The sequence below is a fragment of the Neopelma chrysocephalum genome, unplaced genomic scaffold (assembly GCF_003984885.1).
Source record: "Neopelma chrysocephalum unplaced genomic scaffold, ASM398488v2 Primary Assembly neopelma1_87, whole genome shotgun sequence".
In the NCBI taxonomy this organism is placed as follows: Eukaryota; Metazoa; Chordata; class Aves; order Passeriformes; family Pipridae; genus Neopelma; species Neopelma chrysocephalum.
The window spans coordinates 5,207,150-5,224,966 of NW_020897749.1; the positions used below are offsets into that span (position 1 = coordinate 5,207,150).

A 17,817-nucleotide genomic window follows, 5' to 3' on the forward strand; every position below is an offset into this window, starting at 1 on the left:
TTTAAGAAAACCGTATTTTCACCATTATAATTACAAACTATTTAATTAGGCACGAAGAGCAATCAAGACCCAGCTTCCGATTACACCTGCTGACAGCACAGACACAAATCTGCTAACTGCATAGAAATGCAGGCAGACCTGATTTTTTTTGAAACACACTTTGCAGTGATCTCCTGAGGTACTTCCCGAGGCTTTACAGATCAGCAGGAGTCTAAAGAGCATCAGTTGAATAATGCTGGTATAATGCATTCTTTAAAACAAGAACTGCAAAGCACTTAAAAAACGTAAACCACCATAAATTTAAAAGGTAGAGGGTATTTCTTCTGCCTCACACTCCTAAACACAGGTTTAAGCCTTCTGGAAAGAAGTGCCCACCTCTTCCTCCACCTCAGCAGCTGTTAAATTGTCTAAACAGGTAGGGACAAAGGCCTTAGTGCCCTGCTGCTGCCTGTTTATAGCCATATGTTTTGAGATTTCTGTAAGGTGTGTCTATACATACTCTAGGAAGTGAACTCATGCTATTCTACTCTTAAAGTGGTGAGCTGCAGCGAGTTACTTGTTTTTCCCTCACCTGGTTTAAGCAAGCAATCAGTATGCAACAAACACCTACAGGTGTCAGGAAGCAACAGTGTGATAATCAGTGCATGTGTTAGCTCAGTCAGCCACACAGGGGAGAAAGGGAGAGAGACCTTTAAGCTGTGTAGTAGAAACCTGCCCTTCCTGTAGGCATATCTTAGGTATCTCTACGGTTCTGACCACCTACTTAATAAAGGTCACTGGACTAGCCCAGTGTTTGCTGCTCAGCCACAGAAGTTTATTGCCCAGGATATTAATATAGAATCAACAGCAACCTCAGGCACAGCAGAGAGAAGAAAACCTCTTCAGGTGTTATACCTGCATTTGACAGGAACGACGCATGAGTCCTATGTCTATGGTGTGTTATGGGTGGCCTCGAGACCATAATCTTTCCGTTGTGATGCTAAAAACCTGGTGCCAGGAGACCATCCCATAGATAAAACCCAAGCATGATGAATGCCTAAGATCACTTCCTAGGCATGCTTGGTGCACTGGGGGTATGTTATACAGGCAGTGCTCTGAGGCAGCTCAATAGCAGCAAGAAGGGCTTGGCATTTCCATGAGCCCATCTTTAGAGTCATGTAACTGCAAAAATGCAAGGCAGGCACGTTTAAGGGTTCATCTGAAACGCTCTCACACACACAAGGCTGTGTTGTAAATCAATAACTCCAAGCTCTGAGCAGATACAACAGAATCAAATTTGTTGCTGTAGCAGACTTGTCAAGGATCAAATTAAGATAATTTAGTAGTCAAGGCACAATGAGAGATATACATCCTAGTTCCAACCTAGTTTCCAGTTTTTGACCTTTCCCTAACTTTGAATATCTCTCACTTTCCTAAGAGCAGAAAAACAATCTTTTTCTTTCTTTTTTTTTCCTTTTTTCCAAAAACAGAAAAGGAAAATAAGTCTGTAGTTCAGACAAGGATGGATCCTATTGTTCCATTCTCTGCCTTCCACACACCAAGTCCTTTCCAGCTTTTGCCATACTAGATGAATAGAAGATCTGTGGCCTCATAGCTATTAAGTTAACCTTTCTAAAGACCCCAGCAAACAACAATATCTAGTTATGCAATTACATATTTTCTAGTTTCCTCTGCAGCCATAATTACTGGAAATTTACTATAAAATAATAAATGAATTGGAGCTTTTATTCACATCAGAGTTTCTTCAGCTAAACTATTTAACAACGTAATCTTAAATAACATGGGAAACATAATTTTGGAAAGATAAAACGTGTGAGTTGTTTGGTTTTTTTAACTTATTCAAAGACAGGGTTCTATAATGAAAGAAACCTTCATTGTTTTATAGTTTGTTGTCATATTCAGCTATAGCTCTGTTTATAGACAGACTCTGATTAAAATGACATTGTTTATAGCATTTAAACAACGTTTTCACCATATCAGCTTTATTTGTCAATTTCTAGTCAAACAATGTAATTTGAAAAGTGAAAGTAACACTTAACAATTGCAGGATAAATTCTTGGTCAAGTATAACTACCCAAACACTAAGACTGTCATTATCCCCAGAGAATTCAATGTGACCCCACTCAGAGACAGCAAGGCTTCTTTGACAGAATAAGCACTTGGGCTCTTCAATTTTCCTAAAAACAGAGCTTATTATGTTCATGTATAGATGCTGTTTATAAAGGTGGATAAATATTATTACTTCCACTTTGCAGAAAGGTTAACTGATATCATGACTTGCTCAAAGTGTAGTTTCAGTGGAACGCTGGACAAAACTTATGCAAGCCATTATTGCTGCTCTCAAATTAGGTGAATTTTAAAAACATTCTGAAAAGGTACAGTTAGAGAAACAACAGCAGGCTTGATCTGCTTCAGCTGTTAAAGTTATGTGGTACTTAAATGCTTCATTCAAGCTAAACATTAGGGTCATTAGAAGAATCTGTTGAAAAAACTGTTATGAAGCAGCAAACCGAGTGTTGTGCCTACCAGACTATTACTCTTTACTGTTTCAGATGTAGCAATAAGTGCATAGGAAGAAACAGAGTGGAAAGACTCTTGCTTAATTAACATCTGAAAGTCAAAGACAGCAGCTCCAAAATGAACTATATCACTCAGATTCCAGCAGACTAGCCACAACTATTGGGGAAGAAAAAAAGAACAATTAAGATTACAAACCTAGTGTACTTATATTGAAATTGCTGCCTTTTTTTTTTTTTTTTTTTAGAAATTTAAATAGTACATAGTAAATTAGATGTGATTTCTGGCAAATTATGCTTTGATACCGCATTCAGCAAGCGCTGGCTTCAATCAATGTCACACCAAAGCTCTGTTATGCTAATAGCCGCTCGGGAGGCTGAGCGGGATGATATGGAAATCAGATGGTTGAACATGAATAGAAAGCACAGGCCACGTACGAGGGGGCTGTGAGATGAGGGGATGGGGGGACCCTAAGGTTAATCACATCATGTTCAGAACTGTTTTTACAGCACGGAACAGTATCCGGCTGCAAGAATTAAAATGGAGATGGAAAAGCATGAGCAGTAGTGAGCTTCAGTCATGTTGTTCAAAACGGGAAGAGTGCATTCCGCTGCGCTCTTTCTGGGATGTTGGTTTATGCATGACTGAATGGATCTTTTATTCTATTAATAAATGTATGTGAAGGTAGCCTCTGCTCCAGTGTTAAAGAGCTTCATGAAAAAAAATCCCAAAATCAGACACTTAAAATTGTTTCAAAGCGATTTCTCAACTCTTCTTCAATCTTAATAGTTAGCAGAACCTCTAATCTGATGGGATGGATTGCATGCGTTTCTTTCCCAGTACTGTTACTGAATACTAAAGGTTATGCTGAGCCAATAGGAGCTGATAAAGCTGTTGATGTAGAGAAGCTTGACTGAGACAGTGAGTTCATCCCTCTTAGGTGAACTCTGGTCATCTGATAAGAAATGTGGCAGACGACTCAGAAGGGGAGGGGAAAATTACCAGATAAAAATGTGAATTCATAGCAACTAGTACATTGATCCCATATCACGCACTAGCAACACTTTCTTCCAGTGATGCAGTTTTCTCAGCTGACCCTGTGATTTGTGGTTCATGCTGAATTCAATAATCTTAAGGGAATTTTATTATAACATCTTGCTCACAGTACCTTCCCCAGCCCAGGGGCCCTGGGGTTCACACATTATATTGCTGATTTCAGGTAAAAGTAGATATAGCAGCAAGTTTTACTCCAGTATCGTTACTGCAGCAGGCTGGATCAATTGGCCACAGCCAATTGTGTGAGGTTCAACAAGGCCAAGTGACAGGTCCTGCCCTTGGGTCACAACAACCCCCTGTTGGGGCAAGAGAGGCAGGAAAGGTGCCTGGTGGGAAAGGACCTGGGGTTGCTGGTCAACAGCAGCTGAACGTGAGCCAGGGTGTGCCCAGGTGGGCAAGAAGCATCTGGCTTACATCAAAAATAGTGTGACCAGCAGGACCAGGGGACTGTTGTCCCCCTGCACTCAGCACTGGTGAGGCCACACCTCGAATCCTGCGTTCAGTTTTGGGCCCCTCACTACAAGAAACTGAGGGGCTGGAGCATGTCCAGAGAAGGGCAATTGAGACAAGGAAGGGTCTGGAGCACAAGTCCTATGAAGAGAGACTGAGGAAGCTGGGGTTGTTTAGCCTGGGGAAAAGGAGTCTCAGGGGAGACTTTATTGTTCTCTCCAACTGGCTGAAAGGAGGCTGTAGCTGGGTGTGGATCAGTCTCTTCTCCCAGGTAACAAATGATATACAAGAGGAAATGGCCTCAAGTTGTGCCAGAGGAGGTTTAGATTGGATTTTAGGAAAAAAATTCTTCACTGAAAGGATCATCAAGCACTGGAACAGGCTGCCCAGAGAAGTGGTGGGTCACCATCCCTAGAGGTGTTTAAAGGACGCGTAGATGATTTTCAAACCTAAACGATTCTATGATTCTACCATAGAATATGAGGCTTTATTCAAACTTCATTGAAGCTGGTAGAAATTCTCCTATTGGCTTGTGTAGTCTTTGGATCAAACCCATTGAAAATATAATATATTACAGGAAAAGAGTGACAGCAACAAATTTCAAGGGCTTAAATTACAGATTTGACAACCTTTAATTACGACTAATTTCAGTTGATAGTGAACTGCACAAGAAATTCATCATGAAGATCACATAGGCAAGCTAAAGCGATAAAGATGAATGCTTCATTTTAAACTGGAATTGTTTATTATCCATAAATACATTTCTATGACTGGTTCAAAGGGGACAAAGGGAAATATATGCTGACTTGTAAATATCCTAAGCAAAACTCAGATAATGGTAGGGGGGAAAAGCCTTGAGGAATAAGAAAGACACTGGCTGTTAAAGCACCAAGATTCTGTAATCTCAGTTCTGCTTCCAGCAGGGAAGAGACAGCAGAGCAACCTAAGATTCCCATCTCCCATTCTTTTTCAGCATTGTACATTTGGAGTGATAAACTAATTTCATTCGGGCAATCAAAGTTAGGCTCAGTATCTCAGTCTGGAGGCAAGAGAGTGATAACGTCACCTTCCCAAAATTGCTTTTTGACTTCTGGAACCCCACTAGCATCCCAATCTTCTTTTGCATAGCCCACAAAGACTTGAAGCTGGTATCTCAATGCTCCTCTCAAATCCTTACCGCAGTGAAAACATTCATGTGGCCACTTCAGCTGGTTTTGATACACATGAATATTTTAAGAGATCGAACTCAGTTCCACTCACCAAATACAGATCAAGACTTGCTTCTAAAACATTTACACAGAGGATAGGAGAAGCTCCCAGAGCTCCAGGTAAAGTAATATGTATTTTGGAAAGGGAGGTAACCCTTGATGTCATCTACGGAGTAGAACTACTTATCTGTAGGATTGCTTTGCTAGTTCCTGTTACCAGCTTAGATAATTGAAGGGCAGTACAGGAACTCTTTAAAGAGAATAATGATCCTCTGACTTTGTGTGTCATTGGTTAAATTTGTCTAGAAGGTCTGGCAGATATTGGAATTTCAGGTACTTTTCTGAAACAAATGAAAAAAACCCTGTAAGGTCCTACTTACACACCTTGTAACAATGTTTGCCCTTAGCATGGCATGAGCTGCCAAACAGTGCAGATACAAAGGTCTAAAAGTTTTGAAAGATGCTTTGCAAGGCTATTATTGATGATGGAGTAAATAGAGGAAAACAGAAAATATGTGCAGTCTCAAACACTAGAAACCTGGGCTGATTCAGCAGTTCTTCCCTCGTAAATTTAGATCTTCTTAATGGGTACTGAAAGTGATGTGTGGTTGTTAGGACACAAAGTTATTAGTGCACTATTAGCTATGACTAATGATAAATCAAGGGTGTAGCCTCTGACACAGGAGCCATTACAGAAGACTGAGACAACTTAGGCCTATTACTAATTCAGATCTTTCTTATCAGGGATAAATTAATGGAAGTTGAGGATGATCATTCTCTTTAAAGGGAAAAGGCATAATATGTGTGTTCACACATGGGGAAGGCAGGAACTTTTTAGCACGCGAGTTATAACTGAGTTACCTGGAAAATGAGTTTCCTTTTTTAATCTGCCATGAGCATCATGTTAACAAAGGAATCTATAACTATTCCCTAGGCTGCATGAGTGCAGTGGTCTTTGAAACAAATACACAGATCTCATTTTGTGGGAATTCTTTTTTAAAACTATGTCCTCTTGCTTGCTCATTTATAGTGTTTGCTTTGTTTCATGATTTCTTCTTCAGGTGAATGGTTCTGCCAAAAACAGAGGAATGGGTAGGTTATGGGGTTAACAAGTGATTCATGAAGTCCTTCACTAGACCCATGATATTATTTTAAAATGACATGGGTGGAGGTGGCAAAGCAGCTGCCCATAACCTGGGGAAATTCCAGTAATCCATAGCTCGGATATCAGAGCAAGAAGTGGAGAGGGGGAAGTGGGGTCTCAGCAAGTTTATTGCCAGGACCACTTCTCCTGCAAAGTGTCCTTCATTCTGTTCTTGTCTCATGGAAAGTGAGGAATTCCTTTTTTTTTTTTTTTGGTTTGTTTGCTGTTTTCAGATGAACCGTGTAAAAACACGACAGTGCAAAAAGACCACACTTCAATCATCTGAGAATGCTAAACCTTCCTTCATACTAATTGTTCTAATTTTCAATTTAAATTCAGGTTCTGAATTTCACATATAACAACATTTTTATCCTTCAGTTGCTCTGAAACACTGAAGCAGATAATCTCTTAAAGCATGGAAGCATAACCACTTTTTTCTTTCTTTGCAAGAGGTGAAAGAAGTCTAGAGAATCAATAAATGAAAAACACTAACTGTCCTATATATTTTGACATGTAGAATCTCTCTTTTATCCCTGAACGACCCAAAAGAATGAAGTGGGATAAATCTTCATGGCAGAAAAAAAAAAGATTTGTTCCTCATTCTTCCCCAGGATTAATGTTAATAAGACAAAACTTTGAGAATAATTTTAAAGAATCCAACTCTGCCTCTTACATAGCTGAACAGAAAGACATCTACTTTCTGCTCCCCCATCCCCATTTCCAATGCTCTCAGTTCATCAGCAGCACTTTTCCTGACCCTCTCCTTCTCTTTGTTTTACAGTGCATCTGGTCATAAGTTCATCTCAGCATTAGACTGTAGCCTGTTCTCATTTAGTCATACATCTCTATTTTATTCTATCTTGTCCAGTCATCTCTTTTAAGCAGTCCCTTCACCTTACAGATTCTGCTGAAAAATCCCATCTAGAAAGTCCTTCACTTAGTTTTTGATGCATATAGAGGGAGCATTGATTCTTCTGCCCAATAACTTCCATTATTCCATAACAACGACTTGACTTCAGACAATGCTTTTTAAATTTTTTTTCTTTTTCCTCAAGTGTCTGAGATTCGGGATGTACCTTTTGCTCAGATCAGATAGAAAAGGTGTGCTCTCCAAAAATCTTAACACTTTAGCTTGCTTGCTTATGTAAACTGTACCATAAGGGGATGGCTTGTGCTATTCTACCTTCTGTGAGTTTACTTAACAAAACAAATTATGCCAACAAAAAGACATGTAATCTGCCTTGATTCCTTTTCTTCACGGGAAAGAGCAGGAGGGTTTGTTGGTAATATGTTTAGAAAGGAAAAGCATACCCCTTGCTGATACAGTAAGATTTTGTCAAAATAATGAGTGTAATCTTCAAAAAAAAACATGAATTCACATGCTGAAGAGAAGAGCTAAGGAGATGATGAAAAGAGTAAAGAGCCTGGATAGGATAATAGGCTCCCTCTATAGTGAGAAAGATGACAAACTCCTGGTTTGTTTACACTTGAGAATAAATAAGGTTGGGAGGAGATACTCTGCTCAATTTGGGCCACTGTTAAATGAAGAGAGGAAAAGGAGTGAGGAAGAAAAATGACTATTTATTCTGACTGACAATGCCAGTATTCAAGGAATAGGGCATACAGTAATTCTGTTGTTGAATAACACTGAGATAATATCCAAACTGCATTATGGCTGGCAGCAATTGAGAAAAGAAAGTAAAAGGAAAAGTGAATGGATTAATGTATTGATTTTCATGTTCCTCTAAAAGTAAAGTAAGCGATTTCTCCTTTTATAAGAAAGGATGGGAAAAGTTTGGGGAGAGCAACACATCTAAAGACCTTTTTTATACACTAATCTTCAAAGACTTAGGGAGATACTCAGAAGCCACTGAAGTAAGAAAATAATTCCCATGATTTGAGCACATTTTGGCAAAGTTAAAAACATGTATGCATTAAATTTCTTAAAATTTTCCCGAGCTAGAGTTCAGCAATTAAAAAAAAAGAAGATAAATAAAAATAGGGTGCTTGATCACTTACTTCCTGCATTGGCTGTAAGTGGGTTTTCTCTAAGAGAAACAGCATGAGAACTGGCACCTGGAGCCACAGTGGAACGAGCAGGATGCCACAGTATGACATGCTTATAATTCAAGAACATACACTGTCATTTTTCATGCTTATCTTCAAAGAAGAATCTTCTATCAGATCTTCTGTTTTTCTATTTTGACCTCTATCTGGCAAACCTAAGAAGATTTGGAGGAGCTGGACATGAAGCTGAGTTTTGTGAACCAGCACTCAAGTGCTTGGTGGTTAATGTGCTCAGTGTCCACTTGCAGAGCCATTCTGGCCCACACATTGCAAACAGTCTATTTCTATGACATCCAAAATTTATGATTCAACTTAAGTTCATCTAGTAAACTTTTGTCAAAGTAGACACGCTAAGGACTCCAAGATTTTTAGACTGCTCTTTAAAAGCCTATGAAATACCAGAACAAGTTAGCTCCATATTTTAATCTCTTACTGGTATACGAAGAAATCTGAATTCCATTTTATGGCAACCTTTTTTCTTTAATCTGAAGAATTTGCCTATTTTTTTAAACAACTGTGATGTCTTATTCTTTCATTTAAGGAAGAAACAGATCCAAAAAGCCTAGTGTCCCTTGATGTCCTTACCCTCTTCTGAAAATTTCTGTATGAGGTAGCTGAGAGGCAACACAGCACGTTTTGATATAGACTGGAGATTTGTGCCACTGAAAGATGGCACCGTAGTGCCAAGCATGATCTCATCTCTTCTATCACAGATGAATCGACATTACTGATATTTTATATATCCTCAGTGTCTCAAGTGAAGGTGATATGTTCATGAATGTAATAAAAATAAAGAGCATTCATCCTATATAGACTCTCCCTGAAAGAGTTGGGATGAAGGAGAGTAAAGAGAATTCTCTCTCGCTTACCAATCTGAACCATCTGAGCAACGTAATTTCTAGCCACAATACCTAATACAGCCTTGTTTAAAATACAGCCCTTTCTATTATGTTTCATGCTGTACCATCCTTAATAGACCATTAAGTCATGCCAGGCTGATTTATGTTGTGAAAACCTCCCAGTTCAGAATGAAATGCATCATAGAGTCACATTGCATTTAAAATACGAATAGACTACATTTAATTAATGAGAAATTTGGAAAATTCCTGGCAGGTGTCTTATCTGTTTGTCTCTTCTCCAACATGGTAGGGGAGTTAAGATTTTGTAACTTGGTCTCCCTTTACTTCCTTAGTTAATTCCAAATACTTGATTTTTATCCAGGTGGCAAAACTGTCCAGCTTTTTGCTGCGAGTCACTTCTTTCTGGGAAGATGAGTTATAGCGTATGACAACAAACCGAGTAAACCCGACTTACTGCAAAGCAACCAAAATGCAAAGAACTGACTTTTCACTTGGACTTTGTTGAAATCAATTTGCAAACTGAGTAGCACTCTGTCATCTGAATGACTTTTTGAATGATTATTAAAAAAGTAACTGGAACATCAGACAGATCTTCATAGATCTTCTATTTGAAGGTCTTCTGTCTCAAAGCAGTATGTAACTGCTTCTAAAATGAGTGTCATTGTCAATGGGAATATATGAAACTTTTGGGCTCTTCCCAACTATTGTGCTTCTTTTAGCAGTTATTCTCCTGCCCACCTACCATAAGAAATACAGCAGAATGCAAAAGTGAGAAAATTCATCTGGAAAAATCCATCTAATGAGTGAAATAACTCCAGAAAAAGATCTAAACAGGGATAATATCTTGTTTCCTAAACCCATCTGTTGCGAATCCTGTCAGAAATCTTTTCAAAAGGTTATAAATAAGAGAACATCTATTTTAGAAATGGGCAACGCATGTATTCCTAGCAGCAAATTCAACCATGATGAATAATCTGGCATAGACCTGTTAAATTCACCAGTTGCCATCCACCTCGGGCAGAACCATACCTCATTTTATCTATGTAGTATATACCATTTGTTAATAGCTGCTTGAACCAAAGATAGTCACTGGCAACCCCCCTCCTGAATTTTGACTCAAGCTGAAATTTAAATAAAAATATCAGAATAGAAATATTTGAAACAGACAAAAACTCACCAGAAAACAAAAATTATTCCATTTGCAACAAGGATTACAATCCTGGAACATTAAGAATGTATTTCTCTGTTCTTCAGTGACAAGACTTTGGAAAAAAAAGAATTGTTTGGTCTTGTTTAAAGCACAATAAAGACAAAACATGTCTGCTTTGAATTAGAGACAGTGATGAAAGGTAGAAGTACCTAGATAATTCTCTGGTGTCACAAAAGAATATAAACTTTTAAATAGCTCCCCTACACTTTAACATATACATAAATATATAAATATACTTCTGTTAAAATGTCAATCTCCCAGAGAGTTGCGAGCTTAATAACATTAAGTAGTGTTTGCTTTAGCTTCCTTTCGGCAAGGAGAGGTATTTTTGCTCTGACTTCCAGTTAACTTCCTGAATAACAAAATGCCACAAATGCTCTTTGACTCACCATTCTTGTCAAATGATAATTTTAACAGAGGATCACTTGGGTTTCTTGGTGGAGAGTGAAGCTACTTTGGTTTGCTTTACTAGGCTTTAAATTTAAAAAAAAAACAACAGGTTAGGTAGCTGCCTGCTTTGCCTGTTCTTGAGTGGAACAGAGCTATGAACTGTAGAAATCAGCTTGATTTCAGGTACTTAAGCACAAAAGTCAATAAAGGTAGACACTATCATTGTCTGCAGGTACAGGATCTCATAAAAGTGATTGACAGACAATGATCTGCTTCTACACAGCAATCACGAGATACACACTTGTATGGGAGTTCTGTAGGTCAAACATCTTTGGGGTTGGACTTAGTTACTCAACAATCTCTTCACAAGTCACAAAGATAATTTTGAAATTAAATAATTTGATAAAGATCATGTGCCCATGCGATAATTATTTTCAGATCAACGACTCTAATTTTAGTTTCCTGAATAAATTATGTAAAAGAAGAATCTTCTCTTGCAACAATATAAAATAGCCTAGGCAGGGAATATGTGAAATTGAGCTCAGCATGATCACACAAAGGGATCATATACCTGGACATAAAGTAAATGGAGACCAAGAGCTGCTGAATAAGCTTTGGAGATGGAATCAGGGATGACTCAATGGCCTGAAAAGCCTTCAAAAAGAATCAGTGCTCTGAAATGAGACACCATCAACACTGCTGAAACCTATCATTTTCTTACGAATCTCTAGTCATCTGTTTTATGTGGCTTTCACACAGCCTGAAACTGTCTCTACTTTGTGATTTTTTTTCTTGCCTTTTTTTTCTAAGATTCAGCAAAGTGAGAAAAATACCTAGAAGTAAAATAGTTTTGATCCTGCAGCATTTCTTAGTACATGAAGAAGCAGCATCCCCTGACATGAAAGATTTACCTTAAAAGCACACTAAATTCATGCTACACTTTCTAAAAAATGGAAAATTTTCTTGTAAGTTTACTCCATTTTTACACCGTTACAACTCTTGGGAATTAATTTCTTAAGAACCAGCATAATGCCAAAGTAATACAGTAGTGATTTGGATTTAAAGCTTGCTATCAAAACCCCAAATGGAGAAGAGCAAATTTCTATTCTGCACAGGGAATTCTCCAGCCGTGACTGTGGAGGTATTTGGCTTGGCTCTATGTTTGCTAGTTCAAGGAAGCTAATAAGATAGGATCACCTTAGTTCTGGAAAAAGAGGCTTAACCTGGATTTTATCTTTCAATTATTCTAACCTTCCTCCAAACTTGGAAGAGTGAAGAGCTGAGATGACTTCAAACTCACGGACTTTAGTCAAACACATATCTAAAAGTTTTGAATAAATAAAAAAAGACCAACCTGTTCAGCAATCTCCATAAAGAGCAGTATCAACTTTTTACACTAATCCAAAAACATCGGAGTAACCATATTATTCGAAAAGACACATCTAAACACAAACTACAAAAATCAGAGGAGCAGTGCAACTCATTAAACTAAATCCACATAGGCACAGAGTAACCATCCACGAAAGAAAATTAAATAGTATGTTCAGGATATTTCTGAACACCAAAAGTGAATTTCAGCTACTGACAGTTGCAAAATTTCCATTATGCTTAGCTGTATTTTTTGTACATTTTCAGAATTTCAAAGGCATAGGAAAATTTTCAGTGTGGGAATAAAAAAATTCAGAGGTTGTCTTCCTCAGGACTTGTTTTTCAAAACAGTCTGCATCCTATGCAGTGCATTTCAAACTGCACTCCAAGATGACCCAAAGGCAAAAATCAGTGATGAACTTTCTTAAGAAGCACGGAAATCTACTCCATCCCCTCTTTGATTTCAGGACCACTTCATTTCAGAGCTCTTTTGAAAGACACAAGAAAGACGGGACATGCAAAGCCTGTGCTATTACTGCTGTGCAATAAAAGCAGGATGAGCTGATCGTTTAGGGCCTGGTAGAAGCTCAGCAAAGTCAATACAACCCTTTCTCTTGATTTCAATGGCTTTTATACCAGGCCCACAAACAGACCATTAAAAACATCTAAATGAGTGATTTTGGCTCAGTATCACCACACCCACCCCCGTTTCTCTGATTGGCACTTGCTGGTGATTTGGCAAAATGAGTTTATACACGACACAGCAGAAAATACAAAGTTCAGAAACAGCACTTTGTCAGTCAAAATCACTTGCCTGGTGTTAGACAGTTACGACTATTAAGCGCTGGCTGCTCGTTTCAGCCAGTTAAATGCTGCTGCAAATGAAAGATGAAGCATTGCATGAAGCCATGCTAAAATGGATAGAAGGATGGTTACTTACCAACGGGGCGAGCTGTTGACATTACAATGGTGTAGTGAGAACATAAAAAAGAAATTAAAAAAAGAAAAGAATATCTGTCAGAATGCATGACGTGTAATGTTACCTTCCACTATGGATACTACCATGATTGCTAACCCCTCAAATGACAGCCTGAGTAAAATGTTTACTGTTGTTATCGGTCAGTCACGTGCCACTATTATCCCATTTACTTGAGCATAGCATCTGAACAAGCTGACTGGAACCATTCTCTGAGAAACATTTTTATTTATCTTCGCATGCCATCATCAAGTATCATTGTTAATGCCTGATAAAAGAAAAATTGCATTGCATTAGCACAAACTTTTAGATCCCGATGAACACATCAATTTAAGCTGCACACTGCCAAATGTCATGCCAGTAGATGCAAGGCCTTTGCTTTCTGAGTCAAACACCAATTGAATTTTAAGCATGACCAGTCACTACAGCAGTGAGGGCTACAGAAAGCCCAGGACAGTTTTTCTCATTCAATAATGAAAGCTTACAGCACAGGGGTTTTTTTTCCTCACTGACACTGCTGATGAAAATATAACAAATAGGCTGAAATGGCCACAGGGACTTCAACCCAGAACCTCCCAAATCACTCCTTAGGTAACCTCTACTTCCTAAAAAAAATGCTGCTAAATGATCGACAGGTTAATACTGTTTCAGGTTGATATCAAGATTGAAAGTTGCTGCTGCAACAAGTGATTTCTTGATTATAGCAACAGCCCTTCATTATACTTGTGCTGGGGAAGAGGGCTGCCAGTCCCCCTGTTAATAAAATATAGACATCCCTTTCAGAAGAGCTGAAAAGTTGTGCATAAAATTGTCTCCAGGTTGCATCTGTGTAGGCAAAGCGTCCCTTGTTTCTGCAGCAGAAATAGTTACACATTGCTGAGCAACAGCACAATTTTTTTCTTTTTTTTCTTTTTTTAAGAAGATTACCAAGTCTGTGTGCTTATGTGCAGGCTAGGGTCAAACATAAGACATGCAGATTCAGAGGTAACAGAGCATGCAAGGACCTTCTTAGTTCTCAATCTTTCCATGGCTCTATCCCTACTTTGGGATACCCACTTCATTTAACTGTTTCGAGCCTGCTGCCCTTTCTCACCCGTCATCTATTGGAACACTTTTTGGCTTTTAGAATTATGAACATATTCCTTCTTCTGCAGAAAGACAAGGTGTAAGTGATTTGCATCTTTCCAAGAGAGGGCATGAAGCCTGAGTCACAGAACTCAGACTGGTGTTGTTTGTGACAGTGTAATTCAACCTTCCTGACTGGGAGCTGAGGATTGCACTGCTGTCAGGTTGCCATATGCAACCACTTGGCACCTGCAAGGACCAAGGCACCCTTAAGGTAAATTTTGAAATGCTAAGTGGTTTTGCTCCTCTACATGACAAGTGGTTACAGTAAAACTAGTGTCAGGTAAAACTGTTAAAGGTTGAAGAATTCAGAATTAAGACTTTCTTTAATTAAAAAGACCATTGCTCATGGTCCCTTTAAAGTCAATGGGAGTTTTCCTAGTCCTTTGTTTTTAGAAAATTCGGAGTAATAGACTTCTCTGGCGAATTTCTTCACTTTTCTCATTTTCTGTCATATCCTGAACATTTAATAAGCTTATAATACCATGGCTTCCTCAGAGCTGGATAAACGTTATGTATTTGACCGTAAATGACAAACCCAGGGGGAAAAATACACAAGACAATAAAAACCTACTTTTATGCAGGAAAATCAGTTAAATTATATATTTCCTTGAGTTTTTTTCTGTTGTTTCACTTTTCATTGTGTTCAAGCTTGGGTGATTTCAAAGGATTTTTTGTCTTGGTTCTAACTACTGTTTATATCACCAGTCTGGGTAGCAAATCTGAAAGGCTTGCTCCAGTAATGTATACACTGGACACAGTTCCAGGAGTGTTTAAAGGCTAGTGAATTGGTTACCAGATTTATGGGATACTGTGATCCTGCCTGTGACAAAGGAACAGAGAGAGACTATTTCTGGGAGTTCACCGTGGTGACTGTTTTTCTCATGTTACAATACAGAAGAACAATCTCTTACATAAGCATGTAGCAGGTAAACCTATTTCTTCAGCTTAAAGTGGGAAGAGCTGCATTGTCACTATGGTCTAAAGCGAACACTGAGGTAGTATTTCAGCAGATGGATTATCACAATACTCTCTTTTCTTTGTTACATACTAAGATCTCTCCCCTTCAAAGCCATTTGGTGCTTTTTTTTTTTTTGTCCCTTTGAATTCAGCAAATTAAACTGAACTGTGTCCATGCATTAAATGGATGGAAATGGAAGCTGGCCTCTTGGGTCAGTTGACCCCAGTTCTAATAAAGCAATCCATTGAGACTTTGAACATTTGATTTAATGTGTATGAAAAGAGGAGGACAGATAAAGCTAAAAATGTTTTTATTAACCTTTCACAGCTCTACTGAAACCCGTCAGCATGCACCACTAAACTGTGAAATAGTGTCTGCATGATATCCATTGTGCCAAATTGCTGCTTATCTTTTGGAATGTAGTAGTGACTATTATATTCTGTTTACTCATATGGAAATATTAGCCTACAAACTTTTTCTCTCCCCTTAATCTTTAGCATGTCTATATCTACTGTCACAAAAGATATTTTGTCAACTCATTATTCTACCAGCCTTAAAGCCTCCTTACCAAATCAAACAGCAGCACATAAACAGAGTGGGTACTACAGACCACAAATATTTTAGGAGAGAATATGTTAGTTTTTACCTTGCAATACTTATAAAATTTAATTAGGATTTTCTCTTTCCTTTGCCTATGGTTTATCTTGCAGATAAAGGGTAATGGCAGAGAGTTTAATTATAGCAGAGCTAATCACATAATAATATTATCTGCATTATGTTTGTCATTGATATAGTTACAATACTCCTTGTACCTCTTAGAGAAAGAAATGTGAATAATGGCCTAAACCGAAGGCTCAGATATGCCCATGGTTATGTAGTGCTTGCTTATGCATAAATATGCATATGTTCTTCAATAAAAACACAGTTCTTTAACTGCAGGGAGAGCCTATCCTGTTGAAGTCAATTAAAATTTTGCCTGAGATATCACCAGGGCCAGGATTTCACCAGTGATGTAAATCAGTGCCGCATCCACAACTGCCAAGGGTATGTGAAACCCAAAAACACCAGAGGAGGATGTGGCCCATTCCATCAGAAAGCAGTTTATCCATACAGGACACACTCACCTCGCACAGTGAGGGTAGCAGAGGCTTCCACTTTTCCAACTCTGTTCTCAGCAATGCAAGTGTAGGTTCCCTCATCCGTGCTCATGGCTTTCTTGATGCGCAGAGTGTAGTCATCTTTGATGTCATACCTGTGTGACAGGAAAAGAATGAAAACTCGTTTTGTGGACAACAGAGAGGAACAAAAACTACCACCTGGATTACGCCACTCTGAATCTATCTTGGAGCCAACTTTGGAAAATAAATTATTATCTGGCATTAGATAATTCCGCCAAGCATTAATCTTCGTGACATTTTTATTGCACTCTGCATTAGTTAGAAACTTTACATAAAATTAGTATTGCTATGTTCACTCAGTATTAGGGCTTTATTAATAATATCATTCATTTTGTCCTTTAACTAGAGCAATAAGATAAAATTAGGCTATCAGACATCAGTTATCAATACATGACAGCTCAGGTTTATCATGCCTTTAGACTGTGTGAGCTACACATTTTACCTTTTGCTGATTTGGAAATTTCCCTTTATGTACAGTTTTACCCTACAGCAGCAATCCCTTAGGGAACCATGAGCATGTTGGTAGGATCTCACACTACCCGATTGCAGACAATAAAAAATATATTCAAGCTCTGGAATGTGACATTTATTGAAGAGGCACATTAAAGCAGATTTATCAATTTCACAGAAATACCCCAAAATGATTCATTGAGGGTAGACAATAACATTTTCTCTTTCTTTAAACACATTAGAAACAATTCAATTACGCTTTGTCCATTTCTTTGTTTCTCCTGCTGAAATAACTCTAAAATGTATAAAATGTGAATTAATATAAAGTATTCCAACACACACTGAACATTCATTCTCGAGGCATTTAAAGTGCTTATACCCAGAAAAATATTTTCAGTTAAATTGTTATTATCCTGCAGAAGTCATGCTTAACAAACAATTTTAGGCTCTCATCCAAAGCTCATTAAAGTCAACGGGAGACTTCATCCTGTATGAAATGTATTTGGTCCCCAAATCAGGACAACCCTGAATTTCAGTATGGATGTTTTAATCTTGAAATACTCTCTTGTAAAATTATTTTCAACAACATTTCTTCTTCACATAGTAAGCCCATTATACATTAAGTCATCTTCAACCTGAAGTTGGCTTCAGATTCTCATTTACCAAACAGTGAAATAGGAATATGAAACTAAAGAAAGATCAAGACTTCAGGAGATGCCAATAATATTTCTCACTGCATTCACAACCATGACACAACTTCAGAAGGACTGATTTACCTTCTCTTTGCTATACAGTAAAGAACTTACAGACTTGTTCATATGGAAGAGCACCCTTAAAAGTTTTGATGAGTAAAAATG

At 38.1% G+C, this 17,817-nt stretch overlaps 1 protein-coding gene across 13 annotated transcripts in view; it reads right to left on the minus strand.

Annotated features, from left to right (window-relative positions):
- The window catches only part of ROBO2 (roundabout guidance receptor 2), a 1,078,275-nt gene that overhangs the window by 105,296 nt on the left and 955,162 nt on the right, over positions 1 to 17,817 (minus strand). For 10 of the 13 annotated variants that reach the window (XM_027692569.1, XM_027692575.1, XM_027692567.1 and 7 more), the window contains 2 exons: positions 16,457 to 16,584; positions 13,211 to 13,222 (listed from right to left, as the gene is read on the minus strand). In XM_027692569.1, the coding sequence (XP_027548370.1) occupies positions 13,211 to 13,222; positions 16,457 to 16,584 (140 nt within the window). The remainder of the gene's footprint in view (positions 1 to 13,210; positions 13,223 to 16,456; positions 16,585 to 17,817) is intronic. The other 3 variants (XM_027692568.1, XM_027692574.1, XM_027692580.1) reach the window with 1 other exon arrangement.